This window comes from Miniopterus schreibersii, assembly GCF_964146895.1.
Source record: "Miniopterus schreibersii genome assembly, chromosome: 10".
NCBI classification, from domain to species: domain Eukaryota; kingdom Metazoa; phylum Chordata; class Mammalia; order Chiroptera; family Miniopteridae; genus Miniopterus; species Miniopterus schreibersii.
Window position 1 is genome coordinate 52,399,446 of NC_138110.1, and position 21,056 is coordinate 52,420,501.

The 21,056-nt window shown below is 47.9% G+C and overlaps 1 protein-coding gene and 1 pseudogene across 6 annotated transcripts in view; one reads left to right on the plus strand and one right to left on the minus strand.

Annotated features, from left to right (window-relative positions):
- Positions 1-8,033, minus strand: part of PCIF1 (phosphorylated CTD interacting factor 1) — a 12,450-nt gene extending 4,417 nt beyond the window's left edge. The window contains exons 1-11 of one of the 5 annotated variants that reach the window (XM_081149500.1): positions 7,543-7,662; positions 5,666-5,834; positions 4,126-4,268; positions 3,910-4,034; positions 3,252-3,306; positions 2,619-2,756; positions 2,323-2,453; positions 2,032-2,186; positions 1,009-1,156; positions 832-915; positions 481-580 (exon numbers count right to left, since the gene is read on the minus strand). In XM_081149500.1, the coding sequence (XP_081005626.1) occupies positions 481-580; positions 832-915; positions 1,009-1,156; positions 2,032-2,186; positions 2,323-2,453; positions 2,619-2,708 (708 nt within the window). In that variant the 5' untranslated portion in view covers positions 2,709-2,756; positions 3,252-3,306; positions 3,910-4,034; ... (1 more) ...; positions 5,666-5,834; positions 7,543-7,662. Of the gene's footprint in view, positions 1-480; positions 581-831; positions 916-1,008; positions 1,157-2,031; positions 2,187-2,322; positions 2,454-2,618; positions 2,757-3,251; positions 3,307-3,909; positions 4,035-4,125; positions 4,269-5,553; positions 5,835-7,399 lie in introns of all 5 variants that reach the window. The other 4 variants (XM_081149496.1, XM_081149498.1, XM_081149497.1 and 1 more) reach the window with 4 other exon arrangements.
- An 11,606-nt stretch (positions 8,034-19,639) lies between these two features.
- LOC308562238 (large ribosomal subunit protein eL39 pseudogene) lies at positions 19,640-19,890 on the plus strand (annotated as a pseudogene). Its single transcript has one exon. The product of its transcript is annotated as a large ribosomal subunit protein eL39 pseudogene (transcript).
- The last annotated feature ends 1,166 nt before the right edge of the window (positions 19,891-21,056 follow it).

A 21,056-nucleotide genomic window follows, 5' to 3' on the forward strand; every position in this document is an offset into this window, starting at 1 on the left:
TCTTGTGAAAAATGGTCCTGAAAAGAAAGCCCATTGCTAGTCCTGTTGGAGAATTAAAGAAGTGATGGGTTTGGGCCAGGAAAAAAAAATGTTTGGGAAACATTAAAATAGGGAATTGAATCTTGTGGTAGCTCTTATACATGGTATGAATACACACACCCAAGAAAAGACAGTTGGTCAGTCTGTTTCCAAAAATCTCAAGAGATGTTCATTGTTCATTAAGTTGAAAAGGCAGCTACTGATGGCAGCCAAGCACAGGATTCCATTAAGAACCTTAATGGAAATGTTCTTTGGGAGAAAGCCAGGAGTCTAGACAACCATCTCCATTCACATGAGTTTGGGGACTGATGAGTGTCAAAGGTCTGCTGTTTTGCACAGGAACAGGTTGCTGTGGGGCCCTGCCCAGCCTGGGCAGGCAAAGTGGGCTTCTGGGAGGAAGTGGCCACAGCCTTTCCATTGACATTACCCAGGGCCACTCACCATGTAGTCTTCCTTTGAGGCTGAGTGGTCCTTCCGCAGCCAGCTGAAGGTGTCCTCCACATTCCACTTGACCACCTTCCTACTGTCAGGGGATGCACTCCTGCCAGAGGGCACACAGCGAGGCAGTGGTTAAGTGTATGCTCCACTCTCCTTACTCCTCCCATCCCACTTCCACTGGTACTCAGGCATCAACCCCTAGGCTTACATCACAGCCTTTCTTCTGCCTTTGGGAACTAGCCCCACTTCTGCCACCAAGAGCAATGACAGAGCCCTTTGAGTGTGAGCCAATGGCCTATGAAACCCACCCCCCATCATAGACCCATGCTGCTGGGGGGCAGGAGAGTGTCAAACCTGGACTCGATGAGCCGCCTTGCGGCCTCTGCATATTTAAAAAGCAGGCGCTTGGCTTCCTCCCGGAACTTGATTCGGGATAACCTAGATTAGAAAGTAGACAGAGTTAGAGCCCTTTTATACAGAACTGGGCACAAACTAAATGGCCCTGCGTCAGCCTCAGCTGTGGGGCTATACCTGATGGGAATGTCATTCATGATTTCTCGAAACATGGAAGGTGACACAACTGGTTCACAGTTGCTTGGCAACAGGGGATCAGAGCCTTTGTCCACGACCTTTCGCTCCAGCATCCAGCGGTTGAAAGATTCCCGAGGGGGCTCTATACCTGCAGAACAGGAGAGCTGATGATGGTCTGAATTTAGTCAGCAGACTCCGCTCTGCCCAGCACCCAGGAGGCATCGTGTGGGCACTGGAGGTGCAACAGGAAACAAGACATGACCCCTGTTATGTCAGGAGCTTCCATTCTAAGCAACATTTTCCAAAGTATATTCGGAGAATCACTAGTTTTATACAGTATGTTAAGTGTTACATAGGCCCTGGCCAGGTAGTTCAGTTGGTTAGAGCATCATCCAGATACATCAAGGTTGTGGGTTCGATCCCCAGTCAGGGCACATATAAGCAACAAATGAGTGCATAAATAAGTGGAACAACAAATGGATATTTTTCTCTCTCTCTCTAAAAATAAAATTTAAAAATTTAAATGTTGCATAGGGTAAGAAGGAAGGGTCTGTATTTCAGCAAACTTAAGCAGGTTTATTTACTAATTGATTAAAGCTACCATTTATTGAGAACTTTCCATTCCACTTACTCCTTACAGCAATCCTGTGAAGTACAGGTGCTCTTTTTTTATGCACTTTTACAGATACATAGAAAGGCTCTGAACAGTGCCTCGCAAATAGTAAGCACTCTGAAAGTGTTAATAACTGTTTTTATTTTGTTACCTCAGCCACCCTTTTTGTAGGCACTGTTATTGTCCCTATCTTACAGATGATGAAACCCAAATGCAGAGAGGCTAAGTGTTGAGCCCAAGGTCACAGAGCCAGCACTTAGTGGAGCTGGGACTCCAACAGTTCTGTCTCCTCTATAGCGCATGCTCAACCACTGGGCTCCAGAGTGCCATCCCCAAGCCTGGCTGGTCGACCCCTGCTCCTGCTAAAGGTGGATGAAAACAAAGGATGCCGAGGCCCACGGGACAGTTACCCTCTCGCTGCTGGCACAGCTCACGGTAGTGCTGCCGAAGCTTCAGAATGAGTTGGGAGCGGAGCAGCTCCACCTCAGGATGCGGGGGCAGCACCTCTGAAGGGCCCCGGTGCTTGATGACAGCGTTGGTCTGGATATCCAGATCCCAGTACACCCTTGGGGCACAGAGAGGAGCAATGAGGAGAGTAGAGAAAATGAAAGAGGGGCACCCTGTCCATTACCATACCCCAAGTCCCAGGCAGGCTGGCCACCAACAACGGGTGCCCCCCAAGCCAATCAGCAGGCACTCACTCAGTGGGTCGGAGGAGAGCTGCCTGCTGTTTATCTTCAGGGGACGTCCCCCAAATCTTCAGTGTTGGGGTTCCTGGGATGCTGGGGGAGCTGGGCACTGATGGGCCTGTAGGTGTCACAGGGATTTCGATCTGGAGCAAAAGAATCAAAGGAATCAAGTTAGAAGAGTTGGCCGATGGCTCCAGCGCTGTGTGCACCTGGGGAGCTGTGCCTGGGCCCCCCTCCTGAGTAACCTGCCAATGCCCAGCCCTTGCAGGAAGCTGCTAACTGCCTACCAGGGAGCTGCAGACACTCACCTTGGGCTTCTTCACACCATTGCCGCTTGGCTGCTCTTCCGAGAGCTGCCGCTTTCGGGACCTGTTCTCAGCCGGAGGGGTTTCCACCATGCTTGAGTCTTGGGGCAGTGGGGTCGCATTCAGCCCCAAAGGGTCTGACTGGAGGAGGGAGACCAGCAGAATTGCAACTAGGGCCAGAAGCTTAGGGGTCCTAGTACTGTGGAATCCTGATGACCCCCACCCCCTGCTCCTACGCGGAGAACAGAGTGGGCTGGGATGCAGAAAGAGTACTGGGTATCACTCCTGCCTGCTACTTGCAACTGTGTGACCTTGGGGGTTACTTCCCTTCCTAATTCTCTCACCTTCAAAACAGTCATGATATCTCACCATTGAGATGATGATTAAACAAGTCAATGAGTATGACCAGCTTAATGTGACATCTGGCATGAGGTCAGCACTCAACACATGTTATTTTATTTTCCTTAAGAACCAGAATGAAAGTCAGGAATGAAAGAAAAACTCAATAAATGCTTGTTTTTTAAAAAACAAGGCTCTGTGGATGGAACTCCTTTGATGTTACTGAAAGTATCAATGTGATGGTGGGAAGTGGAGCCCTGGAACCATATCATGTACAAGTCCTGCTCTGCCTCTTACTGGCTGTGAGGTCTTGGGCCAGTCATTTCCCTTCTCTGAGCCTCAGTGTCTTCATCTGAAAAACAGGGATGCCAACTGACTTGATTGTTCCCAAGAAAAGAAAGTCTGCCCCAACTGACAGATCCAGAAGCCCATGCTCCCACCAGATCTCTCATACCTGCCCTACCACAATGACACTGCAGTTCCTAGAATACACTTGCCCCCCCCTTACTACTTTCCATTATCCAACCTTCTCATCCTAACCACTAATTCAGAGAAGCTTTCAGAAAACCCCACCCCAACCCCAGACCCAGTCACAATCCCTGATGTACTCTAACACCCTCCTTCACGCAACTGCCACATTGTAATCCTACTAGTCCCCTCCAGTAGATCATGCGCCCTAAGAGTGCAAGGGCAGGACCATGTCTATCTTGTTCACAACAGCATCCCACGCACAGTCCCCAACATGTAATAGAAATTCAGTATCACACACTAATCATCTGTCTACACATGCCAGCCTCTCTATATGAGTCTAGGTCCCATGAGGGCAGTACCTAAGTCCTGTTTTGCTGTCATAGTAACCCCAGGACTAGGCACATAATAGCTGATCAGGGTACATTTGGGGACGACCCAGATGCCAGAGGCTGCTTTGAGACCCTTGGCCAAGGCTGGAACTTACAATAATGTCATGCTGGCCCAGCACGGGCATCTCCCACAGGGACTGGTTGGTGAATCTGTTAAAGTAGTAGGGACGGTTCTCCCTCCTGCTCCAGCACTTCTCCCAGCCTGCATGCACCAGCTCCTCTGCAAATAAGCATGGAACCCAGGCTGGGTCAGGGGTACTCCTGGGGCACCCTTCTGACCCCACCACCCTGCCATTGTCCCTTGCCAGTACCTGGAAGGTCCTGCACCAAGCGGATGGGCTTTGGAGAACAGGGCTGGCTCTGATTGGAGGTGCCTGGGGAGTGACTCAGCAAGGACGCTTCCTCCCGGGGGCTGCCGTGATTCTCATTGGCCATCTCAGCACCCACACCGGACCTGCCACACAGAGGACCAAAGAGTGTCAGGGCCTGCAGGGCATGGAGGTCACTTCCACCTACCATCCTGCAATTACAACCTAGAAGGCCCCCGTGACCACCTGCAGATGTGGAGAAATCAATCCAGTCCTGTCCTGGAGGGCCAGCATGGTGCCACGGAAGGAATCTAAGTTGTAATTCCCTCAACTGTAAAATGGGTGCACTCTCTATTGCTCCTTTTGCCTGATACACTCTTTCCCCAATTCTCTGTCTAGACTGCCACTAGGCTCACATCCTCCAGGAAGCCTTCCTTGACTCTTCCCTCCCCAAGCAAGGTGGTCAGAGCCCCTCCTCCAGGCGATGAACATCTATATTGTAGCATTCAGAGTCTGTGGTCTATCAGCTGGGTTTTTCTCACCATTAGACTGTCAGAACTCCCAGGACTAGAAATTAGGACCAGTTTCTCTCTCTCCATAGTGCTCACCAGGGTACCTGGACCCAGGAGGAAGTCTATTTATTCTGCAAATATTTACAAAGTACCAAGTGACAAACAAGACAGAACAGGGTCTGCCTTTGAGAAGCTATTCCCACAAGGAATTGTAATTCCTCTCCTGCTTCTATCCAGTAAAATCTAATTGGCACAAAGCACAGCCCAGGAAGGGAAATGGCATCTAACTAGATGCCTCACTTTACACTACAGGGTAGGAAGAAAGCAATCTGTTACTAAAAGAACCAGCAGAACTGAGATTGAATATCGAATTCAGTCCTTCATAATCCCCAGGTGAAATTTTATTTAAATAGCAGGAAGGAGGTCAGCTCCTTCAGATGTTTATTACCTACTATCCACACCCAAAACACAACCAGCACATGTCTCAATAAACAAAGTAGTTCCCAACCTGGCTGTTAAGACTCCTAGGTGGCCAACTGTGACCAGATTGGTGATCCTAATGGTGTTTTCAATATGTCACAATACCCCAAAGAAATCAAACATTTACCCACCGAAAGACCACAAAGGCACATTTAAACATCAGTTATCTTTGCTTGCTGAAATTTTATCAACTCATTGTGGTCACACTGATTATCTCATGCTGATCAGAAGCTCTGATTGGTTGTTGACAACATCATAGGAATCACTGGGACATTGATTTTATTGTACACTCAGTAGTAGACATCTTTGTTAACTTGGAAAGGGAAAAGTGAATGGTCGCTTCATCGGTACAGTTTGGCAAATAAAAATGCAGGGAGCAAGAGGGTAATACATACAACAAAAAGGGGCCATGATAACAAAAAGGTTTGGAATCACTGACCAAGGGGAGAAAAAGCTGTAGCTGCCTTGGGTCTCTGGGGAAAAGGGGTTCCTGGTGCCTTGGGGCTGAGCCCACAGGTCTCAAGGCTGAACGAGGTCCCTCTTTTTCTCACCCTCCAGGGTCTGCAACACTAGCATGAGAGGGTTTTCTTCTCCAGTCGATGGACCCGAAGTCACAGGGTCCCACAGAGGCAGGGGGAGGCCTGCAGAAAGGCTGAGCACGTGGGAGGGCTGGTCAGCAGTGGAGTGAACGGGGGCCCAGGGAATTCCTTGCATCAGCAACTGCAGAGCAAACAGAAGAAAAGAGTCACAGACCTAAGAAACGCTGCAGAGCAGGGACAACAGCAAGATGGGCAATGACACAAAGCAAATTGGAAACCTCCAGGACAGGGCAGGACACACTATGGGAGAGATGGGGGTTTGGAGGATGCAAACAGTACTTCTCAAGCTTTCCAACCAACAGGTTCATTCTCATTGACTTGCAGCCTATAAGTTGCATAGAGCTCCATGGTGAGGGCCCTGAGCCTAATTTAATGTTCTGCTGTCACTGCTTTGAAATTTTTAGTAAATTTTTAACAAGGGGCCCACATTTTCATTTTGTACACTGGACCCCTGTAAATTGTGTAGCTCATCCTGCCAACGAAAGTATAGCTAAGACAAGAGAAAATTGAACAGCCATATATATCACAGATCAGGGGCAAGTCCAAAGCCACCCACAGTGGGTGAAAAACACTTTTTTGAACGAGGTCTTGAAAAAACACACACACATGCAAATGCATTATATAACCGTGTTCATCTTTATTGAAAACTATTTCCCCAAGAAATACTGTGTGATATTGATGCACCAGTTAGATTAACTATGCAGAGGAGGCATAGCAGCACAGCTTAGTGAAGCCAAATGGGGACACTGCAGTGTTTCCAAAACCAGCTATGCACCAGAACCCTCAGGGGACTTGTAAAGAAACAATCAGATTCCTGTCCCTCACTCCACATCTTAGGAGTCATAAATGGGGAGGGGAGGTGCACAAGAATTTGCATTTTTTTAAATGAACCTCAAGAGTGGGACTGAGAGACATCTGGGATGACCAACCTTTTTGCTTGATACCATTTCAAATCTTTACCAATTTTTTACAATTAAAAAATTGTTTTAATTTCCCAGTTGATCTGGATGCAGCAGGTCGTTGACCAAAGTACCATCTGGGTTTGGACAGACCCACGTTCCAGACTGTTCTGCCATTTTCCCGATTTATAAGCCACACTCAACCTCTATGGTCTCTGCGTAGAATCTAGCATGTTGTACACTCTCAGTAAGAGATAAATAATATTATTAAGATAACGTTTTTATTTATTCTGTAGCTCGCTAGCCCCCAGCATACCGCAGTTTGACAGCCAAGCAGTTTAAGCATAAGCAACTGAACTGTATCTGCGCAACCAAAGGAACCCACCAGAACATAGAGTACGATTCCGGGATTGGAGAAAGATGGGGCGGGACCATCTCAGCAATAAACCAATCAGACTACTCCAGCCCAGTAGGGCGGAGTCAAAGGACTTGCTCAGTGCGCAGGTGCGGGGGGCGCGCGAAGGAGGGGCGACCCCCAGCGCGCGCACACCTTCCCCTCTCCCCCACCCCAGCGGGGGCGGGCTGTTTGGGGCGCGCGCGCCGGCCCATCTCCCGGGCTCCGCCCCCCGCCCCGCCGCGCGCTCCCGCCCCCGGGCTGAGGCGACTCAGAGTCGGAGCCCGACACAAAGGCGGTGGCGGCGGCGGCAGCGGAGGAGCCCTAGAGGCCTCTCCGCCCGCGCTCTCCGGGCCCACCTCCCTCACCCAGTCCACCGGCCTGGCCGCTCACCCGCAGGCCTAAGATGGCGGCGGCGGCAGAGACGAAGCAAGCGGCCCGAGTGGAAAGCGTCGGAGAGGCCACTGCCGCCCGGTTTCGGACTCCCGGATCCTGGCACGGCTCGCGGCAGGACTATGGCTTCCTGGGGCTCTTACCTGCCCGAAGCGGACCCGAGGGGATGCGGCTACACGTTCTGCTCGGCCGCCCGTTTTGCCGCCTCCGCCTCTCCCTCCCCAGCGCCGCTCCCGCCATCTTGTTCCCCCGGCTGGGACTCCGCGCTGCGCATGCGCTGGTACCGCCTCTGAGGGACCGCGCCGCTGCCGGCCGCCATCTTGAGTGTGGCAGGACCGGCCGGGTACTCAGACCCCGCTAGCTTTCGGCCCCCTCCCCTTCCTTGCGTCTTTCCCTGCTCTTCCATGCGCGTCTGAGAAGGGGGAGGCAGTTTTGCGGGCCCTGGGGTGTAGACTGAGAAAGGAACGAACTCACAAGCACGCTCCCTGCCTCAGTTTCCCACTCGAGCACACCCCCTGGGGCTGAAGGACCCGGGTGGGCGGTGCGCCGGCAGGATCCGACTGAGTGTGCGCAACTGGGGGCGCGGGCGGGTTTGAAACCTGCCGGGACTCGGCTCAGATGTTGACTGGAGGGCGGAGTCCTGGTGACGTAGGCTGTTAACGTAACGTGGACCTGGGTCCTAGCCCCCTCGCTGCTCTGCCACTTCCAGCCCGTCTTTTGCCTTTTCTGCTCCTCTTGTCCAGAGAGCTTTGCAACCATTTTCTATATCCAGGATGCTTGCAAACTGAATCGCCTGTAATGAAGCTGCACGGGTTATAAGTGCTCTTGAAAAGAACAACTATGGGAGACACAATATCACTTGGCCAATTCTAATTATAAAAATTTTACACTGCAAAAAAAAAAAAATGGCTTTGGGCAAAGTTGAGAAATTACAAACTAAATGCATCAGAGAGACTTTTCAGCACTGGCATTTATGGCCATTAGTTGCAATGCAAACCTTCACTAAAGCAAACCAGCCATAAAAGACCAGCAGGGGACTAGCAATTGCTAGGTACCTGGTGCCCAGCTCCATGCAGAATTGTTTGGTAGAGGCCTGCAGACTCACTAGTTCCACCTTCCTCTGGCCTCCCAAGTGAGCAGACTTGGCGGTGGTAGCTTGAGAGGAACACAAAACTGCCACCTGCTGTTCTGCTTGAGCTTCCCATGATGGAGCCAGAGGCTGCAGATACCCCCACCTGGGCAGCCTTTCTGGTGTCAGTGGTTCCTGGCCCCATGCAGCTTGGTGAGGCTGGGAGTGTCAAAACTGGAGGCAGTAGTATGAATAGTAAATAAGAACTGGAGTTCTGTATCAAAAAATTCAAGAAATAGCCCTGACTGCTATTCAAAATAGATGAAATAAAGAGCTTTCCAGACCAAAAAAAAAAAGGCTAAAGGAGTTTATCACTTTACCAGCATTGCAAGAAATCTTAAAAGGACTGCTGTAATAAGTTGAAATAGAATGAGAAACAGGCATAAAGAAATAAAATGGCAATAGATTAGTATCTATCAATAATAACCTTAAATATAAATGGATTAAATGTTCCAATAAAAAGACATAGGGTAGCTGAATGGGATAAAAAACAAGACCTAGCCTGACCAGTGTGGCTCAGGTTCAGGAGAGGCATGATCCAGGAGGTCAAGGTTCCATTACCAGTCAGGGCACATACCCAGGTTTCAGGCTCAATCCCCAGTGGGGGGAGGCATGCAGGAGGCAGCCAATAATGACTTATCATTGATATTTCTATCTCCCTCTCTCTAAAATCAAGACATTAACGAAAAGGAAACAAGACCCAAATATATGCTGTCTACAAGAGACCCACCTCAGAACTGAAGACAGGCTGAAAAAACTTTTGGAGGATTTTAAAGGAGAGATCTGCAGTAATACAGTCATAGTTGGGGACTTTAATACCCCATAACTCCACTGACTTTACTGGATAGATCTTCCAGATAAAAAATCAAAAAGGAAACATTGACTCTAAATGACACACTAGATCAGATGGATTTAATTGACATTTACAGAACATTTCACCCCAAAGTTGCAGAACGTGCATTCTCAAGTGCACATGGGGCATTCTCAAAGAGAGACCACGTGTTAGGATCCAAAACAAGTCTCTACAAGTTCAAGAAGATTAAAATCATATCAAGCATCATCCTGGACATTTACACCATGGAATACTATGCAGCTGTAAAAAAAGAAGGACCCCTTACCCTATAAGACAGCATGGTGGAACCTGGAGAGTATTATGCTAAGTGAAATAAGCCAGTCAGAGAAAGACAAGTATCGCCTGATCTTACTCATATGTGGAATCTAATGAACAAAATAAACTGATGAACAAAATAGATCCAGAGACATAGAAGCATGGGATAGACTGAAGAATCTTAGAGGGAAGGCAGGGTGGGTGGGTGGATGGGGAGAGATTAACCTAAGAACTTATATGCATAACCCGTGGACACAGACAATAGTGTGGTGAATTCTGAGGAGAGGTGTACAGGGTGGAGAGGATCAATGGGGAAAAACGGGGGATGTTTGTAATACTTTCAACAATAAATTTTTTTAAAAAAAATAGCCCTGGCTAGACAGCCCCAGCTGGTGTGACTCAGTTTGGAGCATTGCCCTGTATACAAGAAGGTGGCAGGTTCGATTCCAGTCAGAGCACAGACCCCAGTTGCAGGAGGCAGCTGAATGATGTTCCACTCTCACGCCAGTGTTCCTCCTTCCTCTCTCTAAAAATCAATTTTAAAATAATCTTAGAAAAAAGGAAAAGCACATATACAGCCCTGGCCAGTGTTGCTCAGTTGGTTAGAGCATTGTCACATAAACAGATCTTGGGTTCTATACATGGTCAGAACACGTACCTAGGTTGTCGATTCGGTTCCCAGTTAAGGAGCCTGGGAGAGGCAACCAATCAATGTTTCTCTCTCTAAATCAATAAACATGTCCTAAAAAAAAAGAATAGCACACACACAAATGTGCACAAAACAAATTAAAACTTAATGTATTTGTCACAGAATGAACACCTGGGTCAACACTCAGCTCAAGTTATTGTCAAGCAGAATTCCCCAATGAGGCAATCTCCCCACTACTGTGATAATCACTTCCTTTTACAGTTTTACCACCTAAGCATGTATCCCTAAACACTACAATTTTGTTTGCCTGTTCCTTGAATTTGATATAAATGGAATTATAGAGTCCTATTTTGTACCTTCTTTTGCTCAACATTGCACTTGCAAGACCCATCCATGTTGTTGCATGTAGCTATAGTTCATTTTCATTGCTGTATTCTGTCTTCCAATGTATATCTACTCTTCTGTTGGAGCATATTTGAAGCTCTCTACCCCATATCTATTTTCTGAATTATAGTAGTCTACAAACTGGTCTTCTTGTCCTCTAGCTTGCTTCTTTCCTAGTCCATAATCCACCCTCCAGTCACAGGGCTCTCTTTAAAGTCTGTTCACCCGGTCGGGCGTGGCTCAGTGGTTGGGCATCAACCTAGGATCCAGGAGATCCCTGTTCGATTCCCAGTCAGGGCATGTGCCTGGGGTTTTGGGCTTGATCCCTAGTCAGGGTCATGCAGGAGGCAGCCGATCAATGACGACTGTCATCATTGATGTTTCTTACTCTCCCTTCCTCTCTCTGAAATCGATATATATTTTTAAAAAAATAAAGTCTGTTCATATTGTAAATCTGATCAAGTCATTTGGGCTTAAAACCCTTGAATGTCTCACCACTGACTGCAGGATAAAGTCCCAAACTCTTACCTTGGCTCATAAGACCACAATTATGACAGGTACCATGGCAGAGTGTTTGCGATAGGCACTTTATATACAGACATGTTATTCAAACCTGGACCCTCAAACCATCTCTCTTTCATCTAGTCTCAGCCATCTTGAACTACCTAGGTATACCAGGCTGTCTCTTGACCCTGGACCTTTGCATGTGCTATTTATTCTCACTCTTTTTCCCCTCTGCCTAATTCAACCTTCAAATCTTAGCTTAGATGCCACCTCCACCAGGCAGCCTACCCTGAACTCACCTCCCCCAGGGCTAGGTCAGGCCCCCTCTTCTGTATTTCCATATCAGCCTGTGCTCAGTATCTGTGGGTTTTTGGGTTTTTTGTTTGTTTTGTTTTTAGGGAGAGAGAGAAAAAAACAACAATGTGAGAGACTAAAATCAATCAGTTGCCTCCAGTACATGCCCCAACCAGGTATGTGCCCTGACCTGGAATCAAACCCGAGACCCTTCAGTGCATGGGACGATACTCCAACCAACTGAGCCACACTGGCCAGGGCTCTCTCCATTTTCTTCATCTACTAGGCTGTAACAGCTTAAGGGCAGGGCCGGGGCTTGTTCTCCCCTGTGGTCCCACACCCAGCGCCGTGCCTGACACTCTAAATATTTGTCCACTGTGGGCAGACTACACTGGATTGAAGTCTGGGTGACTTTTTCGGGTATCCTTATTTCTATTCCAGGCTCTGGTGTCTGTGATGGGAACACCAAGGCAGCACCCTTTGGGATGCCAAGAAAAGCACGAGCTGCCCAGTGTGGCAGAGTCCCTGCCAGCAGCCTGCGTCCTCCGCTCCCGAGATGGGGTCGCGCAGGTCGAGCAAAATCCTGGGGCTTTCAAGCTCTCCGTCAGCTTTTCTGAACTGAGAAGCCTCTCCGGACAGCAGGGCTGGGGTGGGAGAGACGGTTGGGATAAGCGGGGCTTCTCCAGTGATAGCCAGTCCTGGCTGGGAGCCAGTCTCAATGCAGGACAAAGCCCAGGCTCGAAGTTAAAGCGGAAATATAAACATACAAGCCGAGATCACATACCTTAACCCCCTTGTTCCTTTCCACTATGGCAAGAAGCAGCTGAGAGGGAACCACACATTTCAACCCCTGAGGTCCTGACGGTTTGGAAGGGAGGCTCCAGCAGGACCCTGTGGCAGGCCGGGCCTGAGCTACCACCCATAGGCCCCATTCTGCAGTTTCAATAACACAAAGGCAGCTTCCAAGGGCAGCGGGCAGAAAAGCTGTGGAAGGGAGGATTCGACCCCAAACTGTGGTTTCCACAGGGAGTGGCTCTCTGGCCATTCTGGGGCCACATGAGAGAAGCCATTTAGGCCAGGAATAGATGAGAGGAATGGGGCGTCTCCCGCGGTCTTCCTGTCCCTGTCAGTGTCTGATGTGGTGTCCTGCTCCCTTTCACTTCCTCATTCTGCTGGGCCCCATACGTGTTGGGGCCTGTCCTCAAACCTTTGCCCTCAGGGACCCCACAGAGGAGTGGGGGAGGCAGACACATAAATACACTTTCGGCTGCAGGGGCTCTGTTTGGATGTCCAGGGAGTGGGCATGCAGAGGAGAAGACTTCAGAAGAGATGACCAGGAGCTGAATCTTGCTGGAAGAATAGGGTTTTCCAGGTGGGCAAGGAAGGGGAAGGATACCGCAGGCGCCAAAGCCTGGAGGTGTGGAAAGGTCTAGTATGTTGGGAGAGTAAGTCAGCTGGAGCACCGCCAGCGACCCCGGAGGTGCCCGCTGAACCAGGGCCTTGGCACCCAAACTCAGCTTCTGTTCCAGATTAGCACTCAGCCTCCCCAGCTGATGTTTGGGACATCTCAGGATAGGGGTGGAGGCACCTGTGGTGATCCCCGCCTTCATCCCACCCATTCCCTTTGATGCCCATGTTTCTGTTTTGGGCAGAGTGGCCAAGAGCCAGGATGTTTACACCCATATGAACTGTGTCAGCAGAATTAATTTCCTACTTCTCCAAAAAAGAAGCCAGGGTGACAGCTGGCAGCTTCCTGCAATTCTGAGGTCAGAGGAAATGTTGACCTAGAGCCCTAGTGGGGGTTGGGAGGGAGGATACCAACTGAGCTTGAGTCCCAGTTGAGGGGTTCCTAGGACACCTGCCTTCTAGGCCAGAGATCTCAACTCTGGCTGGGAAAAACCTTTTTAACAGCTTTATTGGGGTGTGATTTACATACCACTATTTCCAATAGACAATTCAGTGATTTTGAGTAAATTTGCACAGTTGTGCAACCATCACCATGACTCGGTTTTAGAGCATTTCCATCACCCCAAAAGATCTCTTGTGACTGTTTGCAGTCAACCCCTTTCTGCATCCCCCTGTCTCAGGTTAACCACCAATCTGCTTGCTGTCTTTATAGATTTTGCCTTTTTCGGACCTTTCATATGAATGAGATCATACAAAATGTAGTCTTTGTGTCTTGCTTCTTTTATTTTGCCCACTGTATTGGAGATTCGTACATGTTGTATATAGCATGTATCAGGAATTCATTTTTTTAATTGCTCGGCAGTATGCCATTGTGTAGATATAATACATATTGTTTATCTGTTTACCAACTGATGGACATTTGGATTGTTTGCACTTTGGGGCATTATGAATAATGCTGCTATGAACATTCATGTCCAAGAGTCTGCATGAGCAGACATTTTCCTTTTTGTTGGGTGGACAATACAGGACCTCGGAGTGCAATTGCTGTAGAATAAATTTGTTTAGCTTTATAAGCTAAACTGCCAAATGTTTTCCAAAGCCGTTGCACCATTTTAGAATTCCTAGCAGTAAAGCATGAGGATCCCTGCCAATACTTTTTATTGTTAGTCTTTTTTATTATATCATGCTGAGGAACTTTTTAAAAACACTCACTGATACCTGGGCTCCACCCCAAACCAATTAAACCAGAATCTTGGAATTTGGGGCCCAGGCATAGATATTCAAAACATAACAGAACGAAGCCAAACCTCCTTACCTAAAAGCTACTCATGTGCAGAAAGGTTGAGAACCAGTGACTTAATTTTATTTTATTTTATTTTTTAAATATATCTTTATTGATTTCAGAGAGAGGAAAGGAGAGGGAGAGAGAGAGACAGAAACATCAATGATGAGAGAGTCATTGATCGGCTGCAGCTTGCAACCCGGGCATGTGCCCTGACCGGGAACTGAACCCTGATCGCTTGGATCCTAGGTTGATGTTCAACCGCTGAGCCATACCCGGCCGGGCGTGACCTAATTTTAGGTCTGATTTCTGTCCTACAGGGCCAGTGGCCTCTCCCACAATAGGAAACCTATGGGCTTTGGGATGAGAAACAAGATCTTCCCAAGAAGGCACATATACAGTCCCAGAGCAGATGGGCCTGTCAGGGGAAGGGGCCTGGGGTTGCAGCAAGAGTCCCAACTTCTGCACAGCCAGCTGAGATCCTGAGGGGTGTGGGGTACCTCCCAGGACCTTAGGATTTTCCAGGCTCCTGAAAAGATTAGGAAAGTATGACATTCCTGGCTGCAGACCAGCTGCAGATAACCCGCAGAGAAATGCCAGGAGATGGGTGGTGCCAGCAAGAACTATAGGGAGCTTAGAGGCTCAGGGGGATAATCAGGCCAGGGCCACACAGTGTGGGATACAATCTCTTCCTTTCAAAGGGTCTGCAGATAATAATAACCACCCCTGTTCCATGTAGCGGACCCTGTGCTGGGCACTGGGGATAGAGCCAGGAATAAATGCCAGGCTCCCACCCCCATGGAGCTTACAGTCCACTGGAAGAAACAGACAAGACAGAGTTAAACAGAATGACAGGTAATGATGGTGGGGGCCTCTCAGTGGCAGCGACATTTGAGTGGAGATCTGAGTGAATAAAGAAAGCTAACTATGCAAAGATTTCTGTGCAAAGATGTATCTGGTGGAGGGAAAAGTTCATGGAAAGCTCAAGGCTGAGTGAGTTTGGTGTTTTCCAAACAGTGGAAAAAGATGGAGCAGTAAAGAGGAAGGAGCTAGACTCTTTCGGGGTCATGGCCAGAGTCCAGGTTTAGTTTGTGTGCAATGGGAGGGAGAGGGCACTGGAGGGTTTTGAGTGGAGTAGCAAAATGCTATGGTTTCTATTTTTAAAGATGACTATTGTTGGTGCAGGAAGACCAGAACTACAGGGGCAATAGTGAGGCAGAGAGATGGGGCAAGTTGTCCAGGTAAAAGATGAAAATGGCTTGGACTAGTTTTGGTGCAAATGGAGGAAAAGTATAGATGTGAGACATCTTTTGGAGTTGGAGACACAATTATTTGATGACATGGGTAGAAAGAAAAAAGGAGTCAAATATGACTTCTGTGTTTTTTACTTGAGCATCTGGGTGAAGGATGGTGCCATGATCTGAGATGGAGAAGACAGAGAGGAGCAGAATTTAGTACTGGAGGTGGGGGTGATAAATTATGGATCTAGCTGGGTGAAGAGAGGAGGGAAGTTGGAGGGCTATGATGTCCTCATGATCCTGGCTGGGGGGTTCACAATCCTTGTCATATCAAAGCCTGTTTATGTCAGTATTTGTGTAGTATTAGAGCATCTGGAAAAAATTCAAGATAAGCTGCCCCGCTGGCTTGGCTCAGTTGTTGAGTGTCGACCTATGAACCAGGAGGTCACGTTTTAATTTCCAGTCAGGGAACATGCCTGGGTTGCTGGCTCCATCCCTAGTTGGGGGCATGCAGGAGGCAACCGATCAATGACTCATCATTGATGTTTCTCTCTCTCTCTCTCTCTCTCTCTCTGAAATCAATAAAAACATATAAAAAAATGAGACAAGCTTAGGCTGAAGATGGTAGCTCATCTTTATTATCAAAAGAAAAAGTCATTACCTCTGGTTGCCCCTTCCCATTACTTTGACATTTTACTACTGGCTTATAAACATCTAGATAGCATTGCCACAGATCTTCCACCCCTTCCTCAAAATAACAAGAGGCTGGGAATCCTATGCTGAGTGACTGACTCGTGAAAGCAGGTACAGGAGGAGGCTTAGAGGAAGGACCACCAAGAAAGAGGCCCCATGAGTCTGCTAGCATGCTGCAAGAGGCATAGAAACTGGAAAGAAAGTGGAGCATGGAGAAAACAAAGGAGAAAGAAATCAGAGAGATGCTGGAGCTCAACGTGAGAGCTGAGTGGTAGAGGTGTCAGGGACAGGGCTTGAAAAGAGGTGATGGGGAAGCCACACCCTGCAAGAAGCATTAGAATTCTTGAGTTTCAACCCTGGAAGGGCCTTCGGAAAGCAGGACCTTTCTCCTTTGACAGAAAAAGGAACTGGTCTTCAAGGAGGAAATGGGCAAAGAAAGGACAAAGCAAAATATCAGGTCTCCAAGGTTTAGAAGCCACAGAAAGCCATCAGTAGCTCCATGCCTAACTCAGGAGCCCAGCCCTTTGTTTCTGTCTTTTCATTTGGTAAATGTCTGCCCCCAATGGGGGCAGTTCTGTCCAGCTCCTTTCTGGAAACAGGTAGTCATTCTGCCTGTTTGGGAGATATAATCAGGGTCTCCTGGTCTGACATCTGCCACAACCCCCCCCACACACACTCCTCCCCTCGTTCCAGCTGGGTCCCCTGTCACAGGTTCCCAGGCTTGCCCATGCTGACCAACACAGGCACCTACGCTGCAGTGCTCATGGGCTCAGGCAGCCTGGGGGGGTGGGGGTCACTTCCTGAGGGATAGCTTGGGGGCCGGTGGGGGTGGGAGAATAGTCAAGAGGGGAGATGGACTGACGCGGCTTCTCCAAGCCGTGCAGAAATCCAAAGAAAACAGCCGGAGACAGGGAGAGGGAGGGGGAGCCAGGCCATGCATGTCGACATCTCGGGCAGAAACCCAGCTTGGTATCCCGTGGTCAGTGGAGCCTGTGTTTACTTTCTTAGGCCAGTTACTTCCTCCCGCCTTATCTCAGTTTCCCAATGCAAAACAAGGGCCTTTAAAACTATCTCAGAGGATTGCGCTGATGATTAAATGGGATCATTAAAGACGAGAGACAGTAGAGTGGAGTGGTTAAGAGCCTGGGCTCTGGAGCCAGACTGACTTGACCTGATTAACCTCTCTGGGTCTCAATTTTCTGGTCCATAAGATGGGATGATGATACCTATCTTATAGGATGTTATGAGGTTTAAGTGAATTAATATTTGTAAAGTTTGGGTGGAATGGGTCAATGGGGAGAAAAAGGGACCTCTGTAATATTTTGAACAACAACTATATATATATATATATATTTGGAAAGTTTTTGTTGTTAAAAGACTAGTTAAGCCCTGGCCGGTTTGGCTCAGTGGTTAGAGTGGGCCTGCAGACTGAAGGGTCCCGGGTTCAGGCTCAGCCGCGGCCCTGGTTGGCGAGTGAGCCAGAGGCAACCAATCGATGTCTCTCTCACATTGATGTTTCTCTCTCTCTCCCTCCCTCTCTCTCTTTCTCTCTCTCTCTCTCTCTTCCACTCTCTCTGAAAAGCAATGGAAAAAATTTCCTCGGGTGAGGGTTCAAAACAAAACAAAACTAGTTAATACTAATAACCAGAGACATTTATGGAGCCCTTTGGTGTGCGAAGTACTAGGTTCAGCACTTTATACACTTCATTACATTAAAATCTCCCTGCCACCCAGAGAGGGAGGCAGATTCTAGATCATCCCCATTTACAGATGTGGAGCCTGAGGCTCATAAAGAGATTTACTTTTTTTAAAAAGGCCAAGTATATTTTTTTCTTAACCCTCGCCCAAGGATATGTTGGTTGACGTTAGAGAGGGAGAGAGAAACATCCGTTGGCTGTTTCTCACATGTCCCCCGACAGGGGACCAAACCCAAAACCTGGGTATGTGCCCTGACCAGGAATTGAACCCTTTACCTTTCTGTGTACAGGACCGTGCTCTGACCAAATGAACCACACCAGCCAGGGCAAGAGATTTACTTTTCAATTTGTTCTAGAACAGGGGGTGGCAAACGGCAGCCCATTGGCCAAATCCGGTAAGTAGCTTGTTCACTTCAACATTGTTTATAGCTGCTCCTATGCTACAATGGTAGAGTTGAACAGCTGTGACAGAGACTGTAGGGCCTGTAAAACCTAAAGTATGTGCTCTCTGGCTCTTTACAAGAAGAGCTTGCTGACCTCTGTCTAGAAAGTGACAGAAACGGGAGGGACTTGAACCAGGTCTGTCTGATTCTGGAGCACCTCTCTGCTTTGCTGTCCCAGTTTTAGTTGTTTATTTGTTTGCAACATCCCCCTGCTGCGTGTACAACAAAGGCTAGAAAGACCTTTCTTTCCTGTTCCTTTGAGGGAAGTCACCCCTTCTCTTTTCAAAGCCAGGAGTGAAAATGGAAAGGGATTTGGGGATTCTGACCCCTCAAGCCAAGTTTTGGGAGAAAGGAGAAACTCATGTGAGGGAGACAGGCAGGCCGAGGCAGGCAAGTCCCTGGAACCAAGGTCAGTGACTGTCATTGTCCCCTAGCCCAGGTTAGGGCTGTATTTAGAGTCAGCTAAGAGACTGAGACTGGCAAGGTGCAGGAGTTGAAAAAGAATGCCAAGCTGGAGTAGGTATCACCTGCTCCCAGGGGCCTTTGAGGGCTCCAAACCAGTTCAGTCACTCAGCAAATATTTATTCAGTACCTACTCTGTGCCAGGCACTGTTCTAGACACTGGGAATAAATGGGGAATCAGATCCCAGCTCTCTGGAGACAGACAATGTCTCCATTAACCAGTAATTAATAAACTAATATTAAATTGTAATAAGATCTATAAAGAAAATAAACCAAGCTGATGTGATTGAAAGCAACTGCTACATAGGCAAGGAGGACCTCTCTGAAGCAGTGCCATTTAAGCTGAGACCAAAAGGCCAAGGAGCCAGCTGTGGGACCACCAGGTGGAAAAGCATTCCAGGCAGCAGGAACAGCAAGTGCAAAGGCCCTGAGCAAGAATAATTTAATTTGGCCTGGCTGGTGTGGCTCAGCGGTTGAGCATCTACCTATGATCCAGGAGATCGCTGTTCAATTCCAGGTCAGGGCACATGCTCAGGTTGCAGGCTCGAACCTCAGCAAGGGACATGCAGGAGGCAGCCGATCAGTGACTCTCATCATTGATGTTTCTATCTCTCTCGCTCCCTCTCTCTGAAACCAATAAAGACATATTTTTTAAAATAAATAAATAAAGTTTAAGAATAATTTCATTTGCATGTTCAAGGAACCAAAAGGCCAGTGAGGCTGGAGCAAAATCAAAGAGAGCAATAGTGCCTGGCCAGTGTGGCTTTATGGTTGAGCATCAACCCATGAACCAGTATTCCTCATAGGGCACATGCCCGGGTTGTGGGCTCTATCCCCAGTAGGGGCATGCAGGAGGCAGCTGATCAATGACTCTCTCTCTGAAATCAATAAAAATATATATATAGCTCTTTCTCTGCCATTGTGGTGCACATGGTTGGCTCTCCTGTGCCATGTCTTCTCACAAGACTTTCAGGATCAAGAGGTTCCTGGCCAAGAAACAAAGTGGGATCGGCCCATTCCACAATGGATTCGGATGAAAACTGGTGATAAAATCAGGTACAACTCCAAGAGGGGACACTGGAGAAGAACCAAACTGCGTCTATAAGGAATCGCACATGAGAGATGGCTCACATTTATGCTGTATCCAGGTTGCCTGCATCTTTAAATGACTGAAAAGATCACTACTGTCTGGAAAGCTGAGCATCTTAATTGTGAAATTATTGGAAGCATGATTTCTCTCTTGATTTTTTCCCCTGCAATAGTAGCAATAGTAGGTTGGTTCAGCAATAAATGTGAGACCTTTAAAAACAACAACAACATATATACACACACACACACACACACACACACACATATGTATGTATTAAAAAGGGAGATGGTGCAAGATGAAACCAGGTAGCCCCTGTCACATGCCAGGAAATCAGGGCAAGGAAGCAGGAGTTTATTCCAAGTGTGATGGAAAGCCACTGGGTGGATGGTGGCTAATGATGCTGATGATTGAGGCTAAAATATTTTTTGAGCCCTTACTCAAGGCTGGGTGCTTGTTAAGCCCTTTAAACGCATTAACTCATTTAATCCTCACAAGCAATCCAGATGAGGAAACAGAGGCCCAGAGAGGTTAAGCTGCTGGTCCAAGGTTACGTAGCTACACTTATAGCTCACTGGGACTCAGTGGGGACAGTAAATTGCAAGGGGTAAGACCCTATAAGAGACAACAACGACATAAAGAAAGAGCTTGCATTGCATTTAATGAGAGGAAAGAAAACTAACATCTACCAAGTTTCCTGCTTGTGCCAGGCTCCAGGAAGAGCAAGGGTTACTAGAGTTCAAAACTGTTTTTCAGCACTTCCTCCTCTGGATATCTTTAACATCTTCTCTTACACCCTTTCTGCCTTGTTTGCTTGTGGTTTGTGCCCCTAATCATAATAGCTAGCATTTATTTGGCGCTAATGGTGTGCCATGTACCATGCCCAGCACATGTGCTATGCCCACTTAGTTTATTCTTGCAATAAGCTTATGGTTTCCTTTTAGAGTGAGGAAATTGAGGCTCAGAGCTGCCTCAGTAAGGGATCCAAGAATTGGTACTAAGAATTGACAGCTTAGGATTTGAACCCTGGTCTGTCAGACACAAGAGTTCTAAGCACTTAGCTACTGGTCTATAACCACCCACCTCCCTCCTTTCCATGAACAGTCAGTTCATGGGTTCCCCAGCAGCAGCCATAGGGTGGCTTTTATCTCTAGTTGCTTAAGGAGGGTTAATAGTAGTGCCTACCTCACAGACTAAGAAGGCTAAATTAGTTCATCTAGGTCTAGGGTGACCAACTATCCTGGTTTGCTCAGGACTGAAGGGGTTTCCAAGAAGGGAGA